We start from the raw sequence: 20,313 nt of genomic DNA on the forward strand, positions 1-20,313 counted from the left end.
TCATTTACCTGTTTCCAGTATGCCCTAATCAGGCTGAAGACAAAACCTCGGTCCATAACTGACAGCAAGTCATTGAGAAAGAAGGCCAGGCTCATGTTCAGCCTCTCCACCAGCTCCAGATCCTGAACGGATGAGAAAACATGCTTTATACATGTCACGGGCATGCCTTGGAAATTACACCCCAAAACTTAATATGCCACAAAATAATGTCCAGAAATGACAAAAATATATGAACATACAACTTCTTTTACAGTTTTAACAACTCATAAGATTCCTTTTTCCAACTTTCCCATATATAACAATCCTGCAAATTCCTGTTCCAATCCAAACTGACAAGCCTCTTACAAACACCTCAAGACACAGAACTGGGTCATTATTTACCTTTTGGAAGCGAGACACAATGTCACCAGCGATGGTGCTGACCAGAGCTGTGATGTCGTCCATGAAGCGTTCTGGGAAACGGTTCTTCCTGGGTGACTCTAAGCGGTCAGTGAAGTAAAGGTGGTGGGTAATACTCTTCACCTGAGGTAAAGGTGTTCATTGGGTTAAAACATAAGCTGTTGGCAAGTTTTATTATCATTATTAATATTATTTTTTATTTTTACACAAAAAGAACAATGTCAGACAGACCCACATGTGTTACACTTTATCCAGATTTTGTTTTCTTACCATGAGTTCAAAGAAAAACCAGGCCTGTTGCAGAGCACCCTCACGTACACTTCCACTGCTCACCACCCACTGGAGAGCCAACTCTTCATGGAAGAGCTGAGTCAGAAAATCAAAACGGAGACAAAGAAAGAGGGATGGACAGAGAGGGAAAGGGAAAGCAGTACAGCCAGACAGAGATAATGTGAGGCACCAGAAAAAGTAACCAAGCATAATCTATACTTAGTTCGCCTGGTCAGATAGATCTCAAAATGTATTTATTTTCATGGGTTATGACATAAAAGAAGTTTTAGATTGGCTACAGACATAACCTGCTAGCAGGTATCAACTGTTGTGACCAGGAATATAGAACAAATAAGAACGCGTACTAGATTCTCTATATGAAAGAACAAGACAGCCCAGTAAAGCTTCTGCTCCTCCAAAGCTGAAAATGAACTTCATTGCAGACAGTTAGATATTAATAAAAAAAAAAAACTGTTATAGACGTGTGCAACATTTTTGCTTTTAACAAATGATGCACTCCTTTCACCATGGAAACTGCAGTATTTTGTAGTGCGACCTAATGTATATGACTAAAATACATTTCTCTCTTTTAAAGACAGAAAAATAATTCTAGTTTTACAAAGAACAACATTTTTTAATTAATTTATTTTTTTACATTTGGTCGTCTTATTATGCAAAAATAACATTTTTCGAGTTGTGTGTATTTTATGCAACACTAAAATCCACCACAAGTCTGGCTAACATACTGACTTTTCATCAGACTGGTAAGTCTTAAATACATCATTTTAAACCTGTATTGTACTGCCTACTGGAAAGAATTATTTTATTAAAGAGTTTAAGGTTGTTATAGCAGACACACAGCTTGGTATAAAACACCAAGTAAACTACACCTGCTTAAAAATTCTATTATAAATTGAATTTTTTCAACCTAAGTGAAAATTATGAACTTTGTCCCGATACGACACTAAACATACCCGCCCACCTGTCTGTATGTTTACTGGTAAGTATGTCCTATGGTAACATAGCACCTGACTGAAAGTCAAACAGTATCAGATTTTTTTAAATGAAAACCAGATACAATTTGCACTCTGTGACTGAGCGGTGGACAATAAAAAAAGACTTTCCAATAGTCAGTGTTAGCCAGATTACAACCAACATTCACATCACATCAAAATATCCTCATATTGAGAACAAGAGGCAGATCGGTGACATACAGCATTCAACAAGACTCCACAACAACCAAATACGACATCAATCAATCCAGAGGCACACATCCACAGACAAGACAGGTGAGGAGGAGGAGGACAAGAGGTGGCTGGGGGTCGGCTCCTCCCCCAGTGCAAGTGGCTCTACCTTTTTTGTGGGCAACCGTCCTGTTAAAGTTTGCAAGAAACTGGCGCTCTCAGTGTGCGAAGACATGCGATTGCCACAGCGCTCCATGGCCTATGAGTGGGATGAATGGAACGGTGACAGCAAGGTTAGTGGAGGAGCAACGAGAGAGTGGGGTTGCACCTTCTTCCTCAGCACACAGGCAAAACGTGCGTGCTGAGTAACACAGCCCCCTCACACACACACACTTTTGTGATCTGTTGGACATTTTCATACATGAAGACACAAAACAACAGACACAGGACAGGGCCACAGCACTTGAAAAGCATTGTACCCATAATCTAAAACAGCTGATACATCAATAGTTTGAGCATCTTATGGTAGAGATGCAAAATGGCTACACAAAAGTGCAATCAAATGTAGTCTCAACATTAATAATGCTTTTGTGCAACACTGTAGCCATTGCTTAATAATGAGCCATTCTGCATCCCTCCAGGTAAATACAAGACCTCAGAGATGGTTTTATTGCAGGTAGCTGGACAACATCCTATGCTAAATGCTTATTATGAATGTGCTCTGCCAGTCTATGCACATTTACTGTGGTAAGCTAGGTGTGATTCTATGGCTACAATATGCCCATTTATTTTTATATTTGTATAAATTAATATGTTATGACAAATTAAAATGACAGAGGACTTAAGATCACATTAAGATGGAAATTGAGGCAGACAAAGACCACACACGTAGATGCACAGTCACACTCACAGATATACCATGCTCCAGAAATAAATGAACTGTGGTTGAAATGAGGGGTGTTAGGAGAGGGTCATGCAGGTTAACTAGCTGAGAGCAGAGGAAATCCATAGAGGGAAAGAGGGATTTTTTTTTTAAGGGGGGGGGGGAGAGATAAATAAAAAAAAAAAAAGCATAAAAAAAAGAACGACTAGTCTGCTGATGGAATTCTAACACAACTCTCGTTTTCTCTACCAACCCAATTATTCTCTGAAAGATTGTGTTGGATTTAGGCTAGCAATGACTGATCACAGTAAACCCAGAAGAGAGGTCAACAATATCTGAGAAACTGCTACCATGGATTGCTCTGGCCTATATTTGGATACATCTTAATTTTGGCTACTTTTAATGCAGATACAGAGAAAAAAAGAGATGTGTTAGATGTGATTCGCAAAGAGGGCTGACACCTAAGACTAACATGACTGGAGGGTCATGGAGGCGGCTGTGACTCCCACGTATGGGATTAATGGGAGGGTTGTGACTTGAGGTATAACAGAATACTGTAATATTCTGAAGTTTTGGTCTTTTATGTCTTTGTCTTTAGAGCCTTTGATACTAGCCACTTTGTGTGTGGTTTAGAAATATGTGTACTTTGAATTTTTAAAAAAGCAAAATGTGGTCCGCATCACAGCCAGGTCACTTAAAACCACTGCAAAGAGCTTGAAGGATAGGCTGAAAATATTAATGAAAGGTGTGAGCATGACAAAATAAAAAGACACAAAAATGAAAAACCTTAGAATGGATAAGCACTGATATACCCGATATGCCTCGCTATTAATGATTCCAGCAAAGCACACAACTAAGCCAAAACTCCAAATATCTCAGTATCCCTTAAGTGTAGGTTGTTTTTGTCGTGAGGCAAAGTGGAGGACAGGGCATTCATAAAACCACCTGCATGGTTTCTGGAGCGGACCCAGGGCTGGATCCCCAGGGGGCACTCTTAGAGCCCATGGTGTTCACCCACGAGTTGGATCGGTCTAAGCCCTAGGGGGGCCAGGGTCAAAGGACACAAGGCAGGCAGGAAGCAAGGGAACAAGCGAGCAGCACGGGGGGGAGAAGGAGGAGGGAAGGAATAATGACAAGTTAAAGAGGTTCAGAGGTCAGGACAGCTGGACGATGCCAAGGGCCTCAAAACGGTTAGCTGTCAGTAAATTAAAAATCATCACCACATAGGAGCAAAGCACAAAGGTTCTCTCTCTCCCTTTCCTTCTCTGCGTTAAACCCCCACCCCAACAACAACTACCCCTCCCTAAGAGACAAGAGAAGAATGGTTTAGTTAAGTATTAGCAGCAAAAGGAAACTCATCAAAAAAAGGGGCTGCATCCATCATGTCATGGTTACAAATATAGCAAGACCATTAGAAAGGCACATTACATCATTCAGTCACTGTTCACGTATTTGTTGGGTTTTTTGAGGGGGTTATATGAAAAAAAAGTTTGAAGTGGGAACTCCCAAATTATATGAGACAAAATACATGACCTCAATTAAAAGAATAAAATGAAATAAAAAGGAACAAAGAAATAAAAAAAAGACTGAAGAGACTATACTACTGTTAGAGTCCTCAGAAAAGACATGGCTATTGAAACAATATTTAATCTTGACTGATTTGACTTTAAACTAAATACAACGTACATTTTTCACAATGCATAATAAGCATTATTTGTGCATAGCATGTGAGTGAGTGAGTATATGTGTGTGACAGGTTGCTCGTACAACGGTTGGAGAGATAAGATGTTCAAGCTTGTGTTTGCACAACGCTCATGCAGTTTACATGTTGATAAAACTGTGGGTCACTGTGCAGAGGGAGGCCTCTACCTTGTGTGGTTTAAGATACACATATTCAGTGCAAATACCTTACACGAGTCTGTCTAAAAATACATCACAGAGCAAGAGCTCCTACATTACAACAGTGTTAAATAATTAACTACAGTATCTGACATCCACATGGAGTATGTATGAGCCAAATTTAGAGCAAAGTGCTCCCAAAAATATGAGCGTGCGTTCAGGCCACATTTGGACCACATGTAAGAATTTTAGTGCTTCGTTAAAGATTTAACAGAAAACTGAATGACCACTCAGAGAAAGGGTCGTGTATGACTTGAAGACCTTACCTTGCTGCCAATGATGGAGCGGACCTCATCGTCAGGAGAGGTGGGCGTACCGGAGATGTCGGGGTTACTGTTGCTAAGACTACGGGAGCGGTTGAGGTTAAGGCTGGCTGGTCGAACAGCTGAGCGAGCCATGGTGGCATAGTGAACCGAACCTCCCAACCCTCCTGGGCCTTTGGTGACACACAACAGAAAGAAAATGAGGAAAATAGGACTTCGATGAGCCACTGCACCTAACTATCCAGTAATTAACCCATCATTTCAGAGTAGTTTATTAACACTTCTGGCAGTGGATGGCTTAACAACAAAAGCCACTGCAAAAAACCCCAAAAACCTGTATGTACCAAATACAAGCCAATACTAGGGATGGGTACCGGTATCCGGTGCCATGACATAAACGGTAGTAACCAGACCGAAAAGCAGCGCACATTTCGGTGCTTTATTTTTTCCTGAAATGTCATACACTTTGGATTCCAGCCAATCATTTTACCTTTGCAAGCGTAGTAGGCGGGCCCAGGTACGTACGTTCTTTTAGAGCAGAGCTACAGGTTAAAAATGCCCAAGGCGAAGCGGTCCAAGTCTGGCTGTACTTCACAGCAAAAGATGCAAACTCAGCAGCCTGCAACAAGTGCTTTAAGCTGATACTGTGCAAAGGAGGTAACTTCTCGAATCTGAGGAAACACCTGGCGACGTATAGCATTTTGTTAAAGCCGAGAAATGCGGCGTATTTGATAGCTTGCTGCGAGACCTCACACCGAGCGCATCTACTGCGGGTGTGGTGCCTGTTATCGGACCCGGAGTTAGCAACATCCCCCAAAAACCCGAAGAATAGAGTCCTGGCCCCTAGCCCTGCCAGTGTAGCAGAAATGATGACGGATGATGATGCAGCAGCAGCTGTTCTTCTCTGCGTGAGTAGCTTAATGTTGTTCGTGTGTAATTTACGTTGAGTAGGCTAACCACGTTATTACATTAATGCATGTAAGGTGAACTAGCAAACATTGTCGTAGTTACATGAGGCTGTCTTCTTGTTTGATGGCAGATACTCCCTTCACCCTGGCCAAAAAGGCTAAAATGATCAAAGAAAAAGTGGAAAACAGTTAAACATGAGAGGTTTTTGGACAAAGTTAGTGTTTTTTTTTCATTGTTTAAGCACTGCTTCCAGCCAAGAGTGATACCTTATATGCCCCATAGCTGCAGAAAAGGCTAACATTGTTATCTTTTTACAAAAAAACAGCTGAACATGAGAGGTTTTTGGACCAATTTTGTGTTCTCCATTCTTTAAGCACCGGTTCGAGCACCGTTTAAGCACCGGCACCGTTTCAAAAGTACCGGTTTGGTACTGGTATCGGATAAAACCTAAACGATACCCATCCCTAGTCAATACACCAAAAAAACAACTGTAACTTTTATCCAAAGGCTAAATCTGTTGTGATGTACAGACGCTGGCCATATCTACCTGTTAAGGATGAGTTGGTGTCTGTGTTGAGCAGGTAGAAGACAAAATGGATGTGGGAGGAAAAAAATAGTAAAAGATGAAAAGAAATAGATAAAGAAAATTATGGCAGGAAGATTTGATGAGTTAAGGGTTGAAAGGGGTTAACTTAAAAGGAGAAAATAGAAGAAGATTCAGGATAAAGAAAAATGGGAGGACACTGTAGTCACTGTACCTGGCGAGGGTGAGTTGGGGTCGGTGCTGGGCAAGCGGAAGACATAGTGGATGTATGAAGACAGCAGGCTGTTGCGGCCATGCATGTCCTGGTTGGTGTCCAGGTACTTATGAAGCCGGTTCACTATGGAGGCCATCACCTCGAAACATGCTTGCCCAAGATTCACTAAAGACAAAAAGAAGAGCTTTCTGCTAGTTAACATAATTACAAGTGTAGCCTTTCGTTTTTATCTGTTGCAGGCCTTTATCATACCTATCTGTCCAGCAATGACGGGCGGGCGCACTACCAGCAACACCAACTTGTCAAGTAGAAGGTGAAGGAATCGAACTATTGGTTCAAGTTGGGATGAGTTTAGTGCTGCAATGCTGGACTTGAGCTCAGTTTCCAGGTTGTTCTCCATGATTCGCATGTCTCCTATCCTTACTGGGAACATGTGCTCATCCAGAGCATGCACCAACGCAAAGAACTTATCCAGGTACTGGTCCTAATGATGGAGAGTTGGAGGAATGGGGGTAGAGATGAGGTTAATAAGAGAGAGAAAGTTTTTTGGCAAAAACAAATGTCAGTACCATAATGTGGAAGTGGCAAACAGAGAAAATCACGTAAAAAGGAGATAAAGGAAGAAAGAAATGTGACAAAGATTAATGGATAGAAAAAAAATACCAAGAGAAGAAGAGGGCAAGAATTAGAAAACACAATTGCGTACAAGGATGAAAAAGCTAAAGGGGAAGAAAGTCAACAAAAGTAAGCTTGGATCTATTCCTCTGTATTCTTTGCTAAACCAGCAAGTTGGCTCCCCGAGTAAAAACCGCAAGCCGAACATTGCTACAAGTACACAGGAGAATCCAACAAGTCTAATCTGTGCCAAGAACAGTGATTTATGAGCACATTAGTCCCAGCTGGGTTCCTAGAAGCCATGGTCAAGCCCCTCCCAACACCACAGTCAAATCAGAGATGGAGTAGGCCTCAGTAAATTACTGGTAAGGTAAGAGTCACTACCTAATAAACTGGTGCTGGGAAAGAATTACAGTTTAGGTGTGAAAATAATGTTTTTCTATTAACGTTAAGTGAAATATTTTGAGTCACATTACAATAATAAATCTGTCCATCTTTGTTTCAAAATAACAGGTTATGTTGCTATTCTAAGGTTTTACATTCTAGGACATAATTTAACTAATGAATCTGAAAAATGCACAAAACTACTGTAGCTACTGTGAAGCCGTTGTGCTTAGTACTATTACCTGTGTGTGGATGGTTGAAACAGCGACCACTTCTACATTGAATACTCCTCGGTGGTTGTCTACCCACTTCATGCCCGGGAGAGGGACCTGAAGGTACAATAACGGGAGAGTAAATCCGAGTGGCCCTTACATAACAGAGAGAAACAATGAAAGGAAGGGCCAGGTTATCTGATTTGCTTGTGATAATGCAGTATTATATACTAATGATTTCTGAAGTGCATCCTGGGAATCCCATATACAGAACACTAGTTATATTTAATATAGAAACATTAGAAGTTCTCCTTTAGCTCATCTCTCTGCATTATGCTTGTTTCATTCAATATAAGCTTAAAAAATGCATCTTACATCTGGGGAGAGAACAGAGTAGGACTGTGGTGGTTTTTCCAGAGACACGGGCAGACAGAAGTGTCCCGTTCGCAGACGCCCGTTCTGCAACATGGGAATCCACTGCAGACAAAAAAAGAGAGATAAATGATAAACAATACACATACATCTTCTAAATTCACTAGGAGAATGTGAGTGACTGTTTTGAAAAAGATTTATAGGCTGTGTAAACATCTCGCTAAATAAATGAATCTTTTTTTCACCCTTCCATATGTTGTACTTGTGCTATTTTCAGTTAAATTTCTTTCATTTGTGTCTTTTTGCAAATGGGGTTTGAAGTGGGTGTGTCTAAATTCACAGCTATGAAAGAACAGAGCACAAATTTGAAATTATACACACATGCATTATCACATGATTTTACCGTGTATCCCACAGGGGTCTCCAGTGGTGTATTCTGCTTCTGCTGGCAGCTGACATGGTAAAAGGTGAAAAGAATGTGGTGGTGGTCTGACAGAGAGGCGGGCAGTTTGATCTTAATCTCGTCATGAAAGTCCGGAGATCTACATCAATTAGTAAAAAAAACAAAAACAAAAAAAAAAAGAATTTCATGAGTATCACAAACTGATCATTTAGAGTCAGATAATTGAGAACTAATCTCTTTTGAGTGGCTTGCACTCAATCGATTAAACTGTGTAAGCATATCATACAGTTCAGGCCGCTATCTCGATGTTGCTTCACTTGGCTGATGGTTCCGGCTACAGCCACTATAACTATAGATCTTCCACTGTCTGAACACACTGTACAAGCACAACTTAGGCATAGAGAACAGTAGAAGAGTTTCTTAGCTGTATCAAATGTGCAAGTGCGCTGTTCTACTAACTGCCTGCTCACTGGTTAAGACCTCTTCAATACTGGTGATCAGTATATGTTACTGAAGGGAGCACACGTCAGTCAGAAAATATGCAAAGGCTTTTCTCAATGCTTTCCCAGAAGGCTTTTAGAGAGTTAATTGCAAAGAATATTGAATACATTAGGCCTGTTGTTTTATAAACTGGCTTAACAGGCTTATGTGCTCCATTTTCACCCCCACAATTACAAATATTTATATCAATTGACCTAAACATATTCCATTTCCACCCTCAATTTTTAACTTGGGAATATTTGTCTCAAGTAAAGCAGGTCAAGTGATCTAAAAACAAAGAAATTATATAAACACATTATTATTCACTTCAGCTGAATTCTTACAAGTCCCTCAGGAGGAAACATTCAGAAACAAACAACCACAGCTATAGTAAGCCCATCAACAGATCTACTAAGATAGCTTCAAGGATGGAAACAACCCAAACTGCTTAAAAGGGTCATAGAAGGCAACTGATTTCTCATGGGAAGAAACAGTTTGGTTCTGGACCAGAACAGGAAAAATCCTGGAGCAAAAACAGCATTAGGAGAAACTTTTATTGGAAATGATTGTAGGTTATTGGCAGGGCAACCTCCATTAAAACCAACAGCAAATTCAAGATGGAGAAAGAAGTTCTTTCTTATGGCATTTCTTATTTTTAGAGATATACATGGTAAAATATTTTTTGCTAGTTCTAAGCGAAATGCAAACTGTATTGACATTTCTTCTTTTGAAGCAAATTCCTAGTCAAAGTGCCACTGTCACTCAGATATAAATAACAACAAAGGCACTGTCAACAATTTACACTAGTTATTAAAATGAACACCACTTGAAACCATCTAAAAATGAAATTAACCCAGTTCTAAAAAAAATAGCACTGAATGTAGGACAAGCACAGACTTTACAGTGATGTTGAAGTAGTGGTGATTTAAATTTCTGGCCTTTGTAAGCTGGCATGCTGGTGCAGTGATCAGCACCGTCACCTCACAGCAAGAAGGCTCTTTACAACTTTGGTAAATAATAAATGCTATTCTATATATTCCTTGGTTTGCAGTGGGGTTTTTTTTTCTCCCAAACGCTTGATTTTTGTCCTCTAAACAATGAGGATGTTTTACCTGATCTGCTTGTGTTTTGTCTTTTAGGATATGTTTTTCTCTCATTTTGATACAGATCAAGGTTAACATCCTTTTTCCTGATTTTTCTGAGTAGAGTTGATTTTTGACAATGCGTTTGAAACAGCACACTATGTAGCTTATTTCAACCAAAACTAGGGATGGGTACCGGTGTCCGGTGCATAAACGGTAGTAACCAGACCGAAAAGCAGCGCACATTTCGGTGCTTTATTTCGGTGCTTTTTTTTTCCTGAGCTGTGATACACTTCTAGCCAATCATTTTACGTTTCCGAGGATAGTAGGCGGGTCCAGGTACGTGCGTTCTTTTAGAGCAGAGCTACAGATTAAAAATGACCAAGGCAAAGCGGTCAAAAGTCTGGCTGTACTTCACAGCAAAATGTGCAAACTCAGCAGCCTGCAACAAGTGCTTTAAGCTGATACTGTGATACTGTCAAAGGAGGTAACACCTCAAATCCGATGAAACACCTGGCGACGCATAGCGTTTTTTTTAAAAGCCGAGAAATGCGCCGTATGATAGCTTGCTGCGAGACCTCACACCGAGCGCATCTACTGTGCGTGGGTTGCCTGTTATCGGACCCGGAGTTAGCAATATCCCCCAAAAACCCCGAAGAGGAGAGTCCTGGCCCCTAGCCCTGCCAGTGTAGCAGAAATGATGACGGATGATGATGCAGCAGCAGCTGTTCTTCTCTGCGTGAGTAGCTTAATGTTGTTCGTGTGTAATTTACGTTGAGTAGGCTAACCACGTTATTACATTAATGCATGTAAGGTGAACTAGCAAACATTGTCGTAGTTACATGAGGCTGTCTTCTTGTTTGATGGCAGATACTCCCTTCACCCTGGCCAAAAAGGCTAAAATGATCAAAGAAAAAGTGGAAAACAGCTAAACATGAGAGGTTTTTGGACAAAGTTAGTGTTTTTTTCCATTGATTAAGCACTGCTTCCAGCCAAGAGTGATGCCATAAATCCTCTATAGCTGCAGAAAAGGCTAACATTGTTATCTTTTTACAAAAAAACAGCTGAACATGAGAGGTTTTTGGACCAATTTTGTGTTCTCCATTCTTTAAGCACCGGTTTGAGCACCGGCACAGTTTCAAAAGTACCGATTTGGCACCGGTATCGGATAAAACCTAAACGATACCCATCCCTAACCAAAACACACCTGTTGTGGTACACCACTGCAGTGTAGGCCTCTTTGTAGAAATCAGCACAACTTGACTTCCCAAATATTACCTGAGGAATAAACAACAGTTTTACAATAAATCAGATAATGAAAAATGTATCTTTTAATTATTACCAACTGCATAATAAAAGTTGCCAAGACACTAAAAGGTCTGACAGATATTACATTCATAGCTTGACTAAGATTCAAAAACAACAATCTTCATGTTTTGGAAAATCATTGTGTACCGGCATTGCATTGCTTGGATCTTCTCCGTTCATAAATTGCACTTTCACAGTGATGTTGCGGGCGGAGCCTTGGCGGTTGGCAAAGTTCAGACTCTGAGGGTTCACATATAGCAGATTTCTGAAAAATATATGTTCAAGAGCACAGACACAAAGGAAAAAGAATGCACATCAGAGATTCAACCACACTGGAATTAAAAGACAGGAATAACACAGTAAAGAAGCATAACACAAACCTTAGAGCAATTTACTTTTATATCAAAATCTTTTTGCAACTGAGACGTTTAACATACAGATTCATATTGTTTACATTTTCCAGGCCTTAAAATACATCTAGGAAGCAGCAGTGTTACTCATCATCACAAGGTAAACTATTATAAAGTGGTAACTTTAATACACCTCAGCAAATTTTATAATACTGCGTAGCACATTTTCAAATACAGATTTGAAAAATAATCCAAAAGGAGGGCCATATCATTTGACTACGTAAAGAGGATTAATGACCTTTAACTCTAATAACCAAGTGTCTCTGAAAGTGCTTGACCTACTTACCTAACACTGTTACATCAGTTTCCACGAACTGATCAATTAAAAGGGGCAAGGCTCCCACAGCAGCTAAACCTATTCTGACTGGTACTTAAGGGAGGCTTGGCCTGTCAGTAACCATGAAAGGTAACCATTGCAAATAGACTTTACTTTTCAGAATGGGTTAGATAAGAGGGGAATGGGAACTGTATAAATCACTACAAAAGGATATTAACTATCTGCAATGATTTCTAATATTTTAAGATGGGTACTGAGAGCGTGGCATTATCGTCCGTAATTTCGTGCAAAGAAGGAAACCAGAATAATGTGTGGAGAATAAACAGCTGAGGGCCCTGGGGAAAATTTTCCGAATTTGAGATGCTATTTTTCCAATTTTATCAACTGCCACTTCACAAGAATTGCTTCCATGTGAAGTAAGTCTCCCTATAAGCCAGACTACTTTGGTTTACACTGGACGTTTTTTCCAATTAATTCATATACATGAGATAAAAGGCACCTGGTCAATCTCTTGTTTTACTTCACAATCCCATTCATTGTTGCCAAAATGTGTGTGGTATACTCGTTACTGAACTGTTGGGAAGGAGGAGGAAGCCCCAGAATAGGAAGTGTAAAGCAACCTGGGATCAGCTGACAAACCGCAATGACGTAGTCGATTCTGTGGGGGATAACCCCACAGAGACCGCAGCTGGAACCACAAGTGACAAGGAATCGTGGGAATCTTTGTCTAATGATTAAAAATCTAATCCATCTTTTCCTCTGTTAACATCCATCTAGCATGTCCTAGTAATTGTCATGGCTGTTCTGAAGCAGGCTGCTGAACTGAAATAGACCCCAAGATGACATTACTGTGGCAGAGCTGAAATACCCATAAAAGCACAAATGGAAGCATTCCTGATTGGTCACTTCACCTCATCCGATTCAACTTCAGTTAATAAGTACACATGTGAAAGCAAACTTTACAATGTAGATGGCACTTAGGCACAGTTACTATTTTGAGATGAGGGGCTCCATAAGGGAAAACTGGCACCGTTTATCAGCTCTAAATAAAACATTAGCTTTCTAATAAACAGATTAGATGTTGTTGGAAAAATTTCCCAGTACGAGTAATTATAGAGTATTAAAAACTGAATTATTAATTTAGTAGGATTCTCAAGTGCTTCTTGATCTATGTGACCTGGTAGAGGTAGATTACACTCCACAAGTCCAAAACATTACCTTTCTCACACAATGTTCTGAAGGATTTTTCATATATTCTTCAAGACTGATAATGTAGTACAATAATGCAGTGAAATAATTGTTCTAGACTTGTTAAGGTAAGAATTCAGAGTTACTTTTTTAGACCCATTTTAAATTTATTTTTAAGCTAACAAAAATCTATGTTTTAACATTAAAAAGTGCATTTCTTTAAATGCATTACATGGAGACAATTTCCACTTAGTCACAAATACCCCAACCTGCTAATTAACCAGTACAGAAGAGTGGTGTCCTACCCACCAGCCAACATATAGTGAGATATTCAAGGACATGAAAATATGTTTCTACATCCCTTGACTGAGAATTTGAAATCAGATGTCTCTGACATCAAAACATTAAGCTAGCATGTTTGAGATCTGCCTGAGTCACAGTAATAGGCGTCTTTGGACATTCCAACAAGTTATCAAATAGATGCAGTACGAGAAAGAAGTGAAACAACTTTATGGATGCCTGTCTGGGTATAAGTCCGCTGACTATCAACACAAAAATTCGAGGATGTGCCGTCTGCAGTTAAATGAACTCCAGCATGAGAGGTTACATGTTAACTCTCAAGTATCTTCAAGTTAGTCAAAACAATAATCACTGTACTGGAATGGAGTCTAGAGAGCTAAATATTGTTAGGAACTTTATGCCAATAAAGTAAATTTCTGGCCCATTTACTCAGTCCTTCTTTTCCTTACCAAGTTTGTTTCCTCCCCTTTTCATATAAAAGACCAGGAATCACTCCAACCTGAGCTACTAAATCCTTAAAACCACAAATTACTAGCAAGCTCATTATAACGACTGTGTGGTATTTTAATGCATAGTAACTGTAAATTTAACAGTTTAAGCTAACGCTAATTAAGAAAATAAAGAAACAAAACTAAAAACTTGTTTTTATGGACAATTTCAAGCGTTTAACTATTTGCTTTATTTTTTTAAATGCAGCAATGTGTTACTATGACAAAATTACAACATTTATATTCCAGTTAAATATTACACCAAAACATTTTTACTGATTAGTTCCACCATCCACCACAGTTGAAGGTCAGCATATTTTACTTCCACTGCAAGCCTATAAAACTGTTTTTTGTTTTTGTTTTTTACGAGTGATCCTAGTGCACAGGAATGATTCGTTAAAAGCTGCAAGCTAATCAGAAAACTCAGTATATCCCACACACAAAAACAGGCCATGACATATCTGAAGGGACAAAATGAGTGAGCAATAAAACTGTGATGATGAGTGCATAATATCCAAACTCTCTGAAATCATTCATACCCAGGAGCTCAAACCTGGCACAGATGACAGACTCAATCCCATCTCCAGACAAAAAGAGAAAGAAGAGCAAGAGAGAGAGTGTGTGTGTGTCTGGTGTGAGGCTGATTCAGCAGGATGCTAAATCAAACCCAGGAGCATTAATTACACACAGCATTATCAATCAGAGCCCAGTGAGTGCAGGGTTATAAGGTTTGAGATTGATCAGGCTGACGATCCATCAAAACAGCAGTGGTCATTGTTGGCTTTCTGCTGATCAGCTAAAGTGCTGGAGAGCAGGGTAGGGTGTGGTATGGAGAGGGGATTGGGGTTAAATGGTTAGTGTGTGTGTATGCGAGTGTGTGAGTGCGTGTATGTGTGTGTGTGTGTGTGTGGGGGGGGGGGGTAGACACATGTCGTTCGCACACTGCTGTGATTTGTTTGTTCAGAAGAAGGAGGGGTCAAGGGGGATTTGGGAGGAGGTGGGGTACATGGCTAAAAACATAGTAGGGATTAATGATCAGCTAATCCCCCCGCCTTTACTGAGAGGGCAGTATATAACACGAGGCAGCTCGACATTCTCGTATTGCTTTAGCAGCAAACAAGTCTAGCTTAGCAGCAGAGGCAGCAGAGAGAAGAGTGTAGAGGAGAACACGAGTAAAGCTAAAGCAGGGTTCTAGGACTGGAATAGAAAAATCATCATGAAGGTATTTTTCCTGTTGCTGGTGCTAACCAGTTCAACCGTAGCTGCCCCCCTGGAAGCCTCGGGGAGACAAGAACACCCGACCCTGCCTTCCCAGGCTTCCACCATAGCACCGATCCAACCCGAACCCAGGTCTCGCTTTGCCATGCTGGACGATGTTCGCCTACTAGCAAACGGCCTCCTCCAGTTAGGCCAGAGTTTACGAGAGTTCGTCCACAAGACCAAGGCACAGATCAACGACATCTTCCAAAAGCTCAATATTTTTGACCGCTCTTTTTACCAGCTCTCAGTCGTCACATCGGAGATTAAAGAGGAAGAGGAAGAGCTCAAGAAGACCACTAGCTATTTGAAGGCCAACAATGAGGAGATCAAGAATTTGTCACTGGAAATCAACTCGAAGATCAACAACATTCTGCAGGAGCGCACACAACTGCAGAGCAAGGTGGGGAACCTTGAAGAAAGACTGAAGGGCTTGTCGCAGAGCATGGTCCCTGCCGATCAGCTTAGTGAAATCACATCTCTCAAGGTAAGATGCTTCAGCAGCTAAAACTTTACAACACAAGTCAGTCAAGATATGCTCGCTGAATAAGGAGCAGATAAGCTGTGTTTGTGCAGCGTTTGTCCACTAAACAGATTTAACTGCATTTTACAAACTGAGTTAACTGAGGATAATTTTTGTTTTACATTTTTCCTGAAAAACTTTCACATCAACACATGAGACTCAAAGTATTATATTTTTTAGGAAGTGATTGAAGCTCAAGATAAAACAATTGGCAATCTTCTGAAAGCTGTGAAGGAGCAACATGATCAGCTGGACTACCAGAAAATAAAGATTAAAAACCTGGAGGAAAAGGTACTTGTAGTAGAAATCATTATATTTTGCCTTTCAAGGGAAAATATCTGAAATCACTGAGAATCTAATTTGTTACATTACCAATGCACATTCTGTTTAAACTATATATAAAACTATTTAAAATGAGTGACTCACTTGCATCTCCTGCAGCTCAGCTATGACAGTTTTCAAGATACAGCTGATAAACTAATGGACTCTGACTATGAAACTCTTGATATGTTTGAATATCTGAAAGGAAACTCAACTGGCCTGGAAACAAGTGGTAATTACTTAATATACTCAAATATCTTTCTAAATGCCAAACTTACTTAAATAAAAGTAGAGTTAAGGAATTAATTTGGCTTTTCTACACTGTTATTTTTTTCAGATTTTCCCATGGACTGCACTGACGTGTTTAACAAAGGAGAAACAAATAGTGGTGTCTACGTTATCAAACCAAACCAATCAGAGCCGTTCAACGTTTTCTGTGAAATGAGTTCAGGTGGGTAAGCAATCTTGAGTTCTCATCAAAGACGTCCAAATACCATTTCTGCATTCACAAGCACTGACATTTTTTAGATAACACACTGGCATTTATGATTTCTACAATGACTGAGGAAAGAGCAAAAAAAAAAAAAAAAAAAAAGAAAAGAAAAGAAAAAAAAAAAAAGAAAAAAAAAGTTGATAACCTACTCACATTATTTATGACAAAACTTTTACATTCCCTGAAATATTTCTTTATTCTTTTACAGAAGGGGGTTCAACAGTCATCCAGCGCAGGGTTGATGGTTCGGTGGATTTTGATCAGACATGGGAAAAGTACGAAAAAGGTTTTGGAGATCTAGAAAGTGAGTACACTTTATGGTTTAAATTTTTAAATAAAATATTCTATTTTTAGAATTAACAGAAAAAATGACAGTCTTTACTTGTAATAAACATTCATTTTTCACAAATGTCATGGCATATTCAGGAAAAAAATATATACTGAAAGTAGCAGAAAACAATAGGGGATGACACAATATAAAGAAAAAGCCATAATCAACTGATCAGAACAGTTCCTAAATATTTTCTATTAAAGTAGAAAATCTATTGTGTCAGCAGTGTCTTGGTTGCAGGAGCATTTGTAAGTGCTCCCTATAGCCTTGGTCACAGGAAACAATAATTGTCAGATATCAGCCCTGAATGACTTCCTGTATTATCCGAGCACACAGCCAGTTTGGCAGCCTTCCCTACAGCACTTGGTATGCTCATACAAGCACTCATAACCCATTTACAACAAAAAGGCTCTTCATCTGCAAAAGATGAGTTTCAACCTTCTTTCACAGCTACCTGCCTAATGATTACAACCCACATGCTACTAACAGCATGCTTTTAATACCTGGTTGACCCAAAGTCTGCTGGAAGTTAATTACAATTTTCAAACCATTATAAGATGAACTGAGACTTCAGAGCTTCTGAGATTTGTTTTTCCTACAAATAAACAAAATAAATTTGATTTGTCACACAGAGGACTTCTGGCTGGGCCTAAAAAAGATTCACAGCATTACACAGGAAGGTGTTTACATCCTTCGTGTTGATTTGGAGGACTGGAAGGAGGAAAAACACTGGGCTGAATACCGCTTCTCACTGGAAGGTCCCTCCAAGGACTATAGTCTACGTGTCAGCCATTTCTCAGGTGACCTGCCTGATACCATGGCCAACTGCACCGGCATGAGATTTGCCACAAAAGACAGAAACACAGACAGCAACCAAAACTCCAACTGTGCACGCAGCTCCACAGGTACAATCCCAAGTCACAGTATCTTGGAATGTTTCTCCACCATAGTAATAAAATAAATAATTATCTCTGATGAAGACATTTTTTTTCTAAACAAGACAAAATCACATAGCTAAGACTGATATATGCTGATATAATTTCCTATCTTGACTCCCTGGCAGGTGGCTGGTGGCTCAATGCTTGCGGTGAAACCAACCTTAATGCAAGGCATGTGTGGCTGAGACCAAAGGGGCGCTTGATGAGGAGGAAGGGCATTCACTGGAGGCCAACCACAGGCTCTTCCTACTCACTCAAGATGACCAAAATCTCCATTCGACAAGCTTCAACTGCTGATATCTCCAACTGAGCCCCCTGTCCACACACTATATAATACTATTGGCTTTTTTCCCAATACACGGACATCCAAAAAGTTCAACAGGAGGGGGAAGTGACATAACACAGGCCTTCCATATGTCCAGTCTTAATTCACCCACATCATTGAGCAGATTCCTCCCTAACATTATTCGGCCATTGGTTAGTGCTCACCACCAGATAGCAGAACAAAAAAATGTCAGACGTCAGCAAATGCCGACCTGTTGCACCGTGGCACACAGGTTGTTAACCTACTGTGCCTGATCAGACAAGGACAGTAAGTAGAACTGTCATTATGCAACATTTGTCATCGCTTGCAAAACAGACATATTGATCCACATCAGCAACCTAATTCAGAATTGATTGCAAAGCAATACATTGCAGTGATATAACAGCAAATGAGGTTTCTGAGAATAGACTACAATTTTGAAACCCACACTGCTTAACAACCATTAAGGTGAACTTGGATACATTTATGACAACAACAAAACAAGGTATTTTAAAGTATGTTTGGAAGAACTACATGTTCAAAGTGGCTAAAGGGACAAATACCAACAGATTACTACATAAAGCATGCAAGTTATGCAAGTCAAGGTAAAAAGATCATCTCCTGCTTCTGAAAAAAGTCCACTACAAACTAGAAAGCTTTAGACAGCGCACTGATTTTTCTTTTTCTTATTCTTTTATATTTTTTTTATTCTGTATTTAAACTATGATATGATATGATTTATGCAGGTACCGCTAGAAAATGATAATTTCTGTGTGTTTCCTACATTATTGAGTCATATTGACTTTTGCTCATTATTACAAAATAACCAACTGTACTGTAAAGGTTTTCATACTAACACATCACTGTGAGAAGCAGCTTAGTGTGCTAAAATCATATTTATGAGGCCAAAAATAAATCTACCTGTATAAAAACAAAACAAAACTATGGTACTATTTCTTTGTTTGATTTTGTCTTGAACCAAATGGAGTTAAATAAGTAAAGAGGACATGTTGAAAGGTTGACACACTAATGAAAATGAGATCTAAGGAATAAAACCACTCCACTTAACTCAGTTCGGCTAACTATCAGTCACAGGCCAATTGCATCTGCAGACAGTCAGGCCCTGTCAGCACCTGTCTGGTAACGTCTGGATGTAATCACCTAATATTGGTCTATCAAAATATACTGCTCAAAGAAAAAAAAAAGAACAAACTGAAAATCTTTACTGATATAGACTCATGTAACAATAGTAAATTCATACTTCATGTAATCCCTTGAAGTTTTCAGCAGTACAACATTGTATGCTAACATAAAATGTTCTGGATGGAACACAACAGAAAAAATGGCAGGTGTAATTTTTTAAATACTCCTTACATAGTTTATACTGCACAGTAATATAAATCCTGTCAACGCTGTTTCATATTTTCTAATTATTATTAATTATTATTATTAATAATTATTATTAATTTATTTTAACCCTTAAATAACCCTTTTTTGTTTTTAATTCACTTTAGCTTCAATTAGTTTCCAGATTGCAATTTCTTGTTTCACTTCAGTTTTTATTGTTTGAAAATGTTAAGGTTTTTTTTTCCATATATTTTTATTGAAATTTTTTATAGTACAATACAAACAAATGTTGAACACCCTCACATTCACACACCCATCCATACATCAAACCTGCCTACATCACATTCAAATGTAGAAATGAGCATAGTTCTCACAGTAATACAAAAATACAATGGGTTAGGATAGACTAAATGTTAAGTTTTACTTCATTTTTGATTAATTTCAGCGTTAGTTTTGGTCTTTAAAATTATTACTGAATAAAGGGCAAATGTCAGAGGCTAAGATTGAGGACAATCAGAAAAGATATTAAAATAAAAACACACTTTTTGACTGCGAGTTGACTCACAGCCTTGTAGACACTGCAGGTCTCAATAAACACATCCATCAATAAAATACATTTTTTAACCAGTGAGCTAAAGAGTGAAGTAGTATTTAGATGTTGAGTTAAGTACAAACTGGTTTGAAATTCATTTTTTGTGTAATCTCGATGTCAAAC

At 39.2% G+C, this 20,313-nt stretch overlaps 2 protein-coding genes across 26 annotated transcripts in view; one reads left to right on the top strand and one right to left on the bottom strand.

The window, feature by feature from the left end:
* Positions 1–20,313, bottom strand: part of dock7 (dedicator of cytokinesis 7) — a 46,575-nt gene that overhangs the window by 15,305 nt on the left and 10,957 nt on the right. For 11 of the 25 annotated variants that reach the window (XM_026147857.2, XM_026147856.2, XM_026147851.2 and 8 more), the window contains exons 15-28: positions 11,569–11,686; positions 11,321–11,391; positions 8,552–8,690; positions 8,152–8,253; positions 7,807–7,893; positions 6,818–7,049; positions 6,566–6,730; positions 6,355–6,375; positions 4,902–5,071; positions 3,682–3,774; positions 2,023–2,112; positions 670–765; positions 382–522; positions 9–122 (exon numbers count right to left, since the gene is read on the bottom strand). In XM_026147857.2, coding sequence (XP_026003642.1) covers positions 9–122; positions 382–522; positions 670–765; positions 2,023–2,112; positions 3,682–3,774; positions 4,902–5,071; positions 6,355–6,375; positions 6,566–6,730; positions 6,818–7,049; positions 7,807–7,893; positions 8,152–8,253; positions 8,552–8,690; positions 11,321–11,391; positions 11,569–11,686 — 1,639 coding nt within the window. The remainder of the gene's footprint in view (positions 1–8; positions 123–381; positions 523–669; positions 766–2,022; positions 2,113–3,681; positions 3,775–4,901; positions 5,072–6,354; positions 6,376–6,565; positions 6,731–6,817; positions 7,050–7,806; positions 7,894–8,151; positions 8,254–8,551; positions 8,691–11,320; positions 11,392–11,568; positions 11,687–20,313) is intronic. The other 14 variants (XM_026147860.2, XM_026147859.2, XM_026147855.2 and 11 more) reach the window with 5 other exon arrangements.
* Positions 15,173–19,193, top strand: angptl3 (angiopoietin-like 3). The gene is made up of 7 exons (XM_026147871.2): positions 15,173–15,828; positions 16,045–16,155; positions 16,306–16,417; positions 16,523–16,636; positions 16,887–16,982; positions 17,642–17,914; positions 18,073–19,193. The coding sequence occupies exons 1-7, from the start codon at positions 15,301–15,303 to the stop codon at positions 18,255–18,257; spliced, it is 1,419 nt and encodes a 472-aa protein (XP_026003656.2). The 5' UTR covers positions 15,173–15,300; the 3' UTR covers positions 18,258–19,193.

The sequence above is a fragment of the Astatotilapia calliptera genome, chromosome 17 (assembly GCF_964374335.1).
Source record: "Astatotilapia calliptera chromosome 17, fAstCal68.1, whole genome shotgun sequence".
NCBI lineage: Eukaryota > Metazoa > Chordata > Actinopteri > Cichliformes > Cichlidae > Astatotilapia > Astatotilapia calliptera.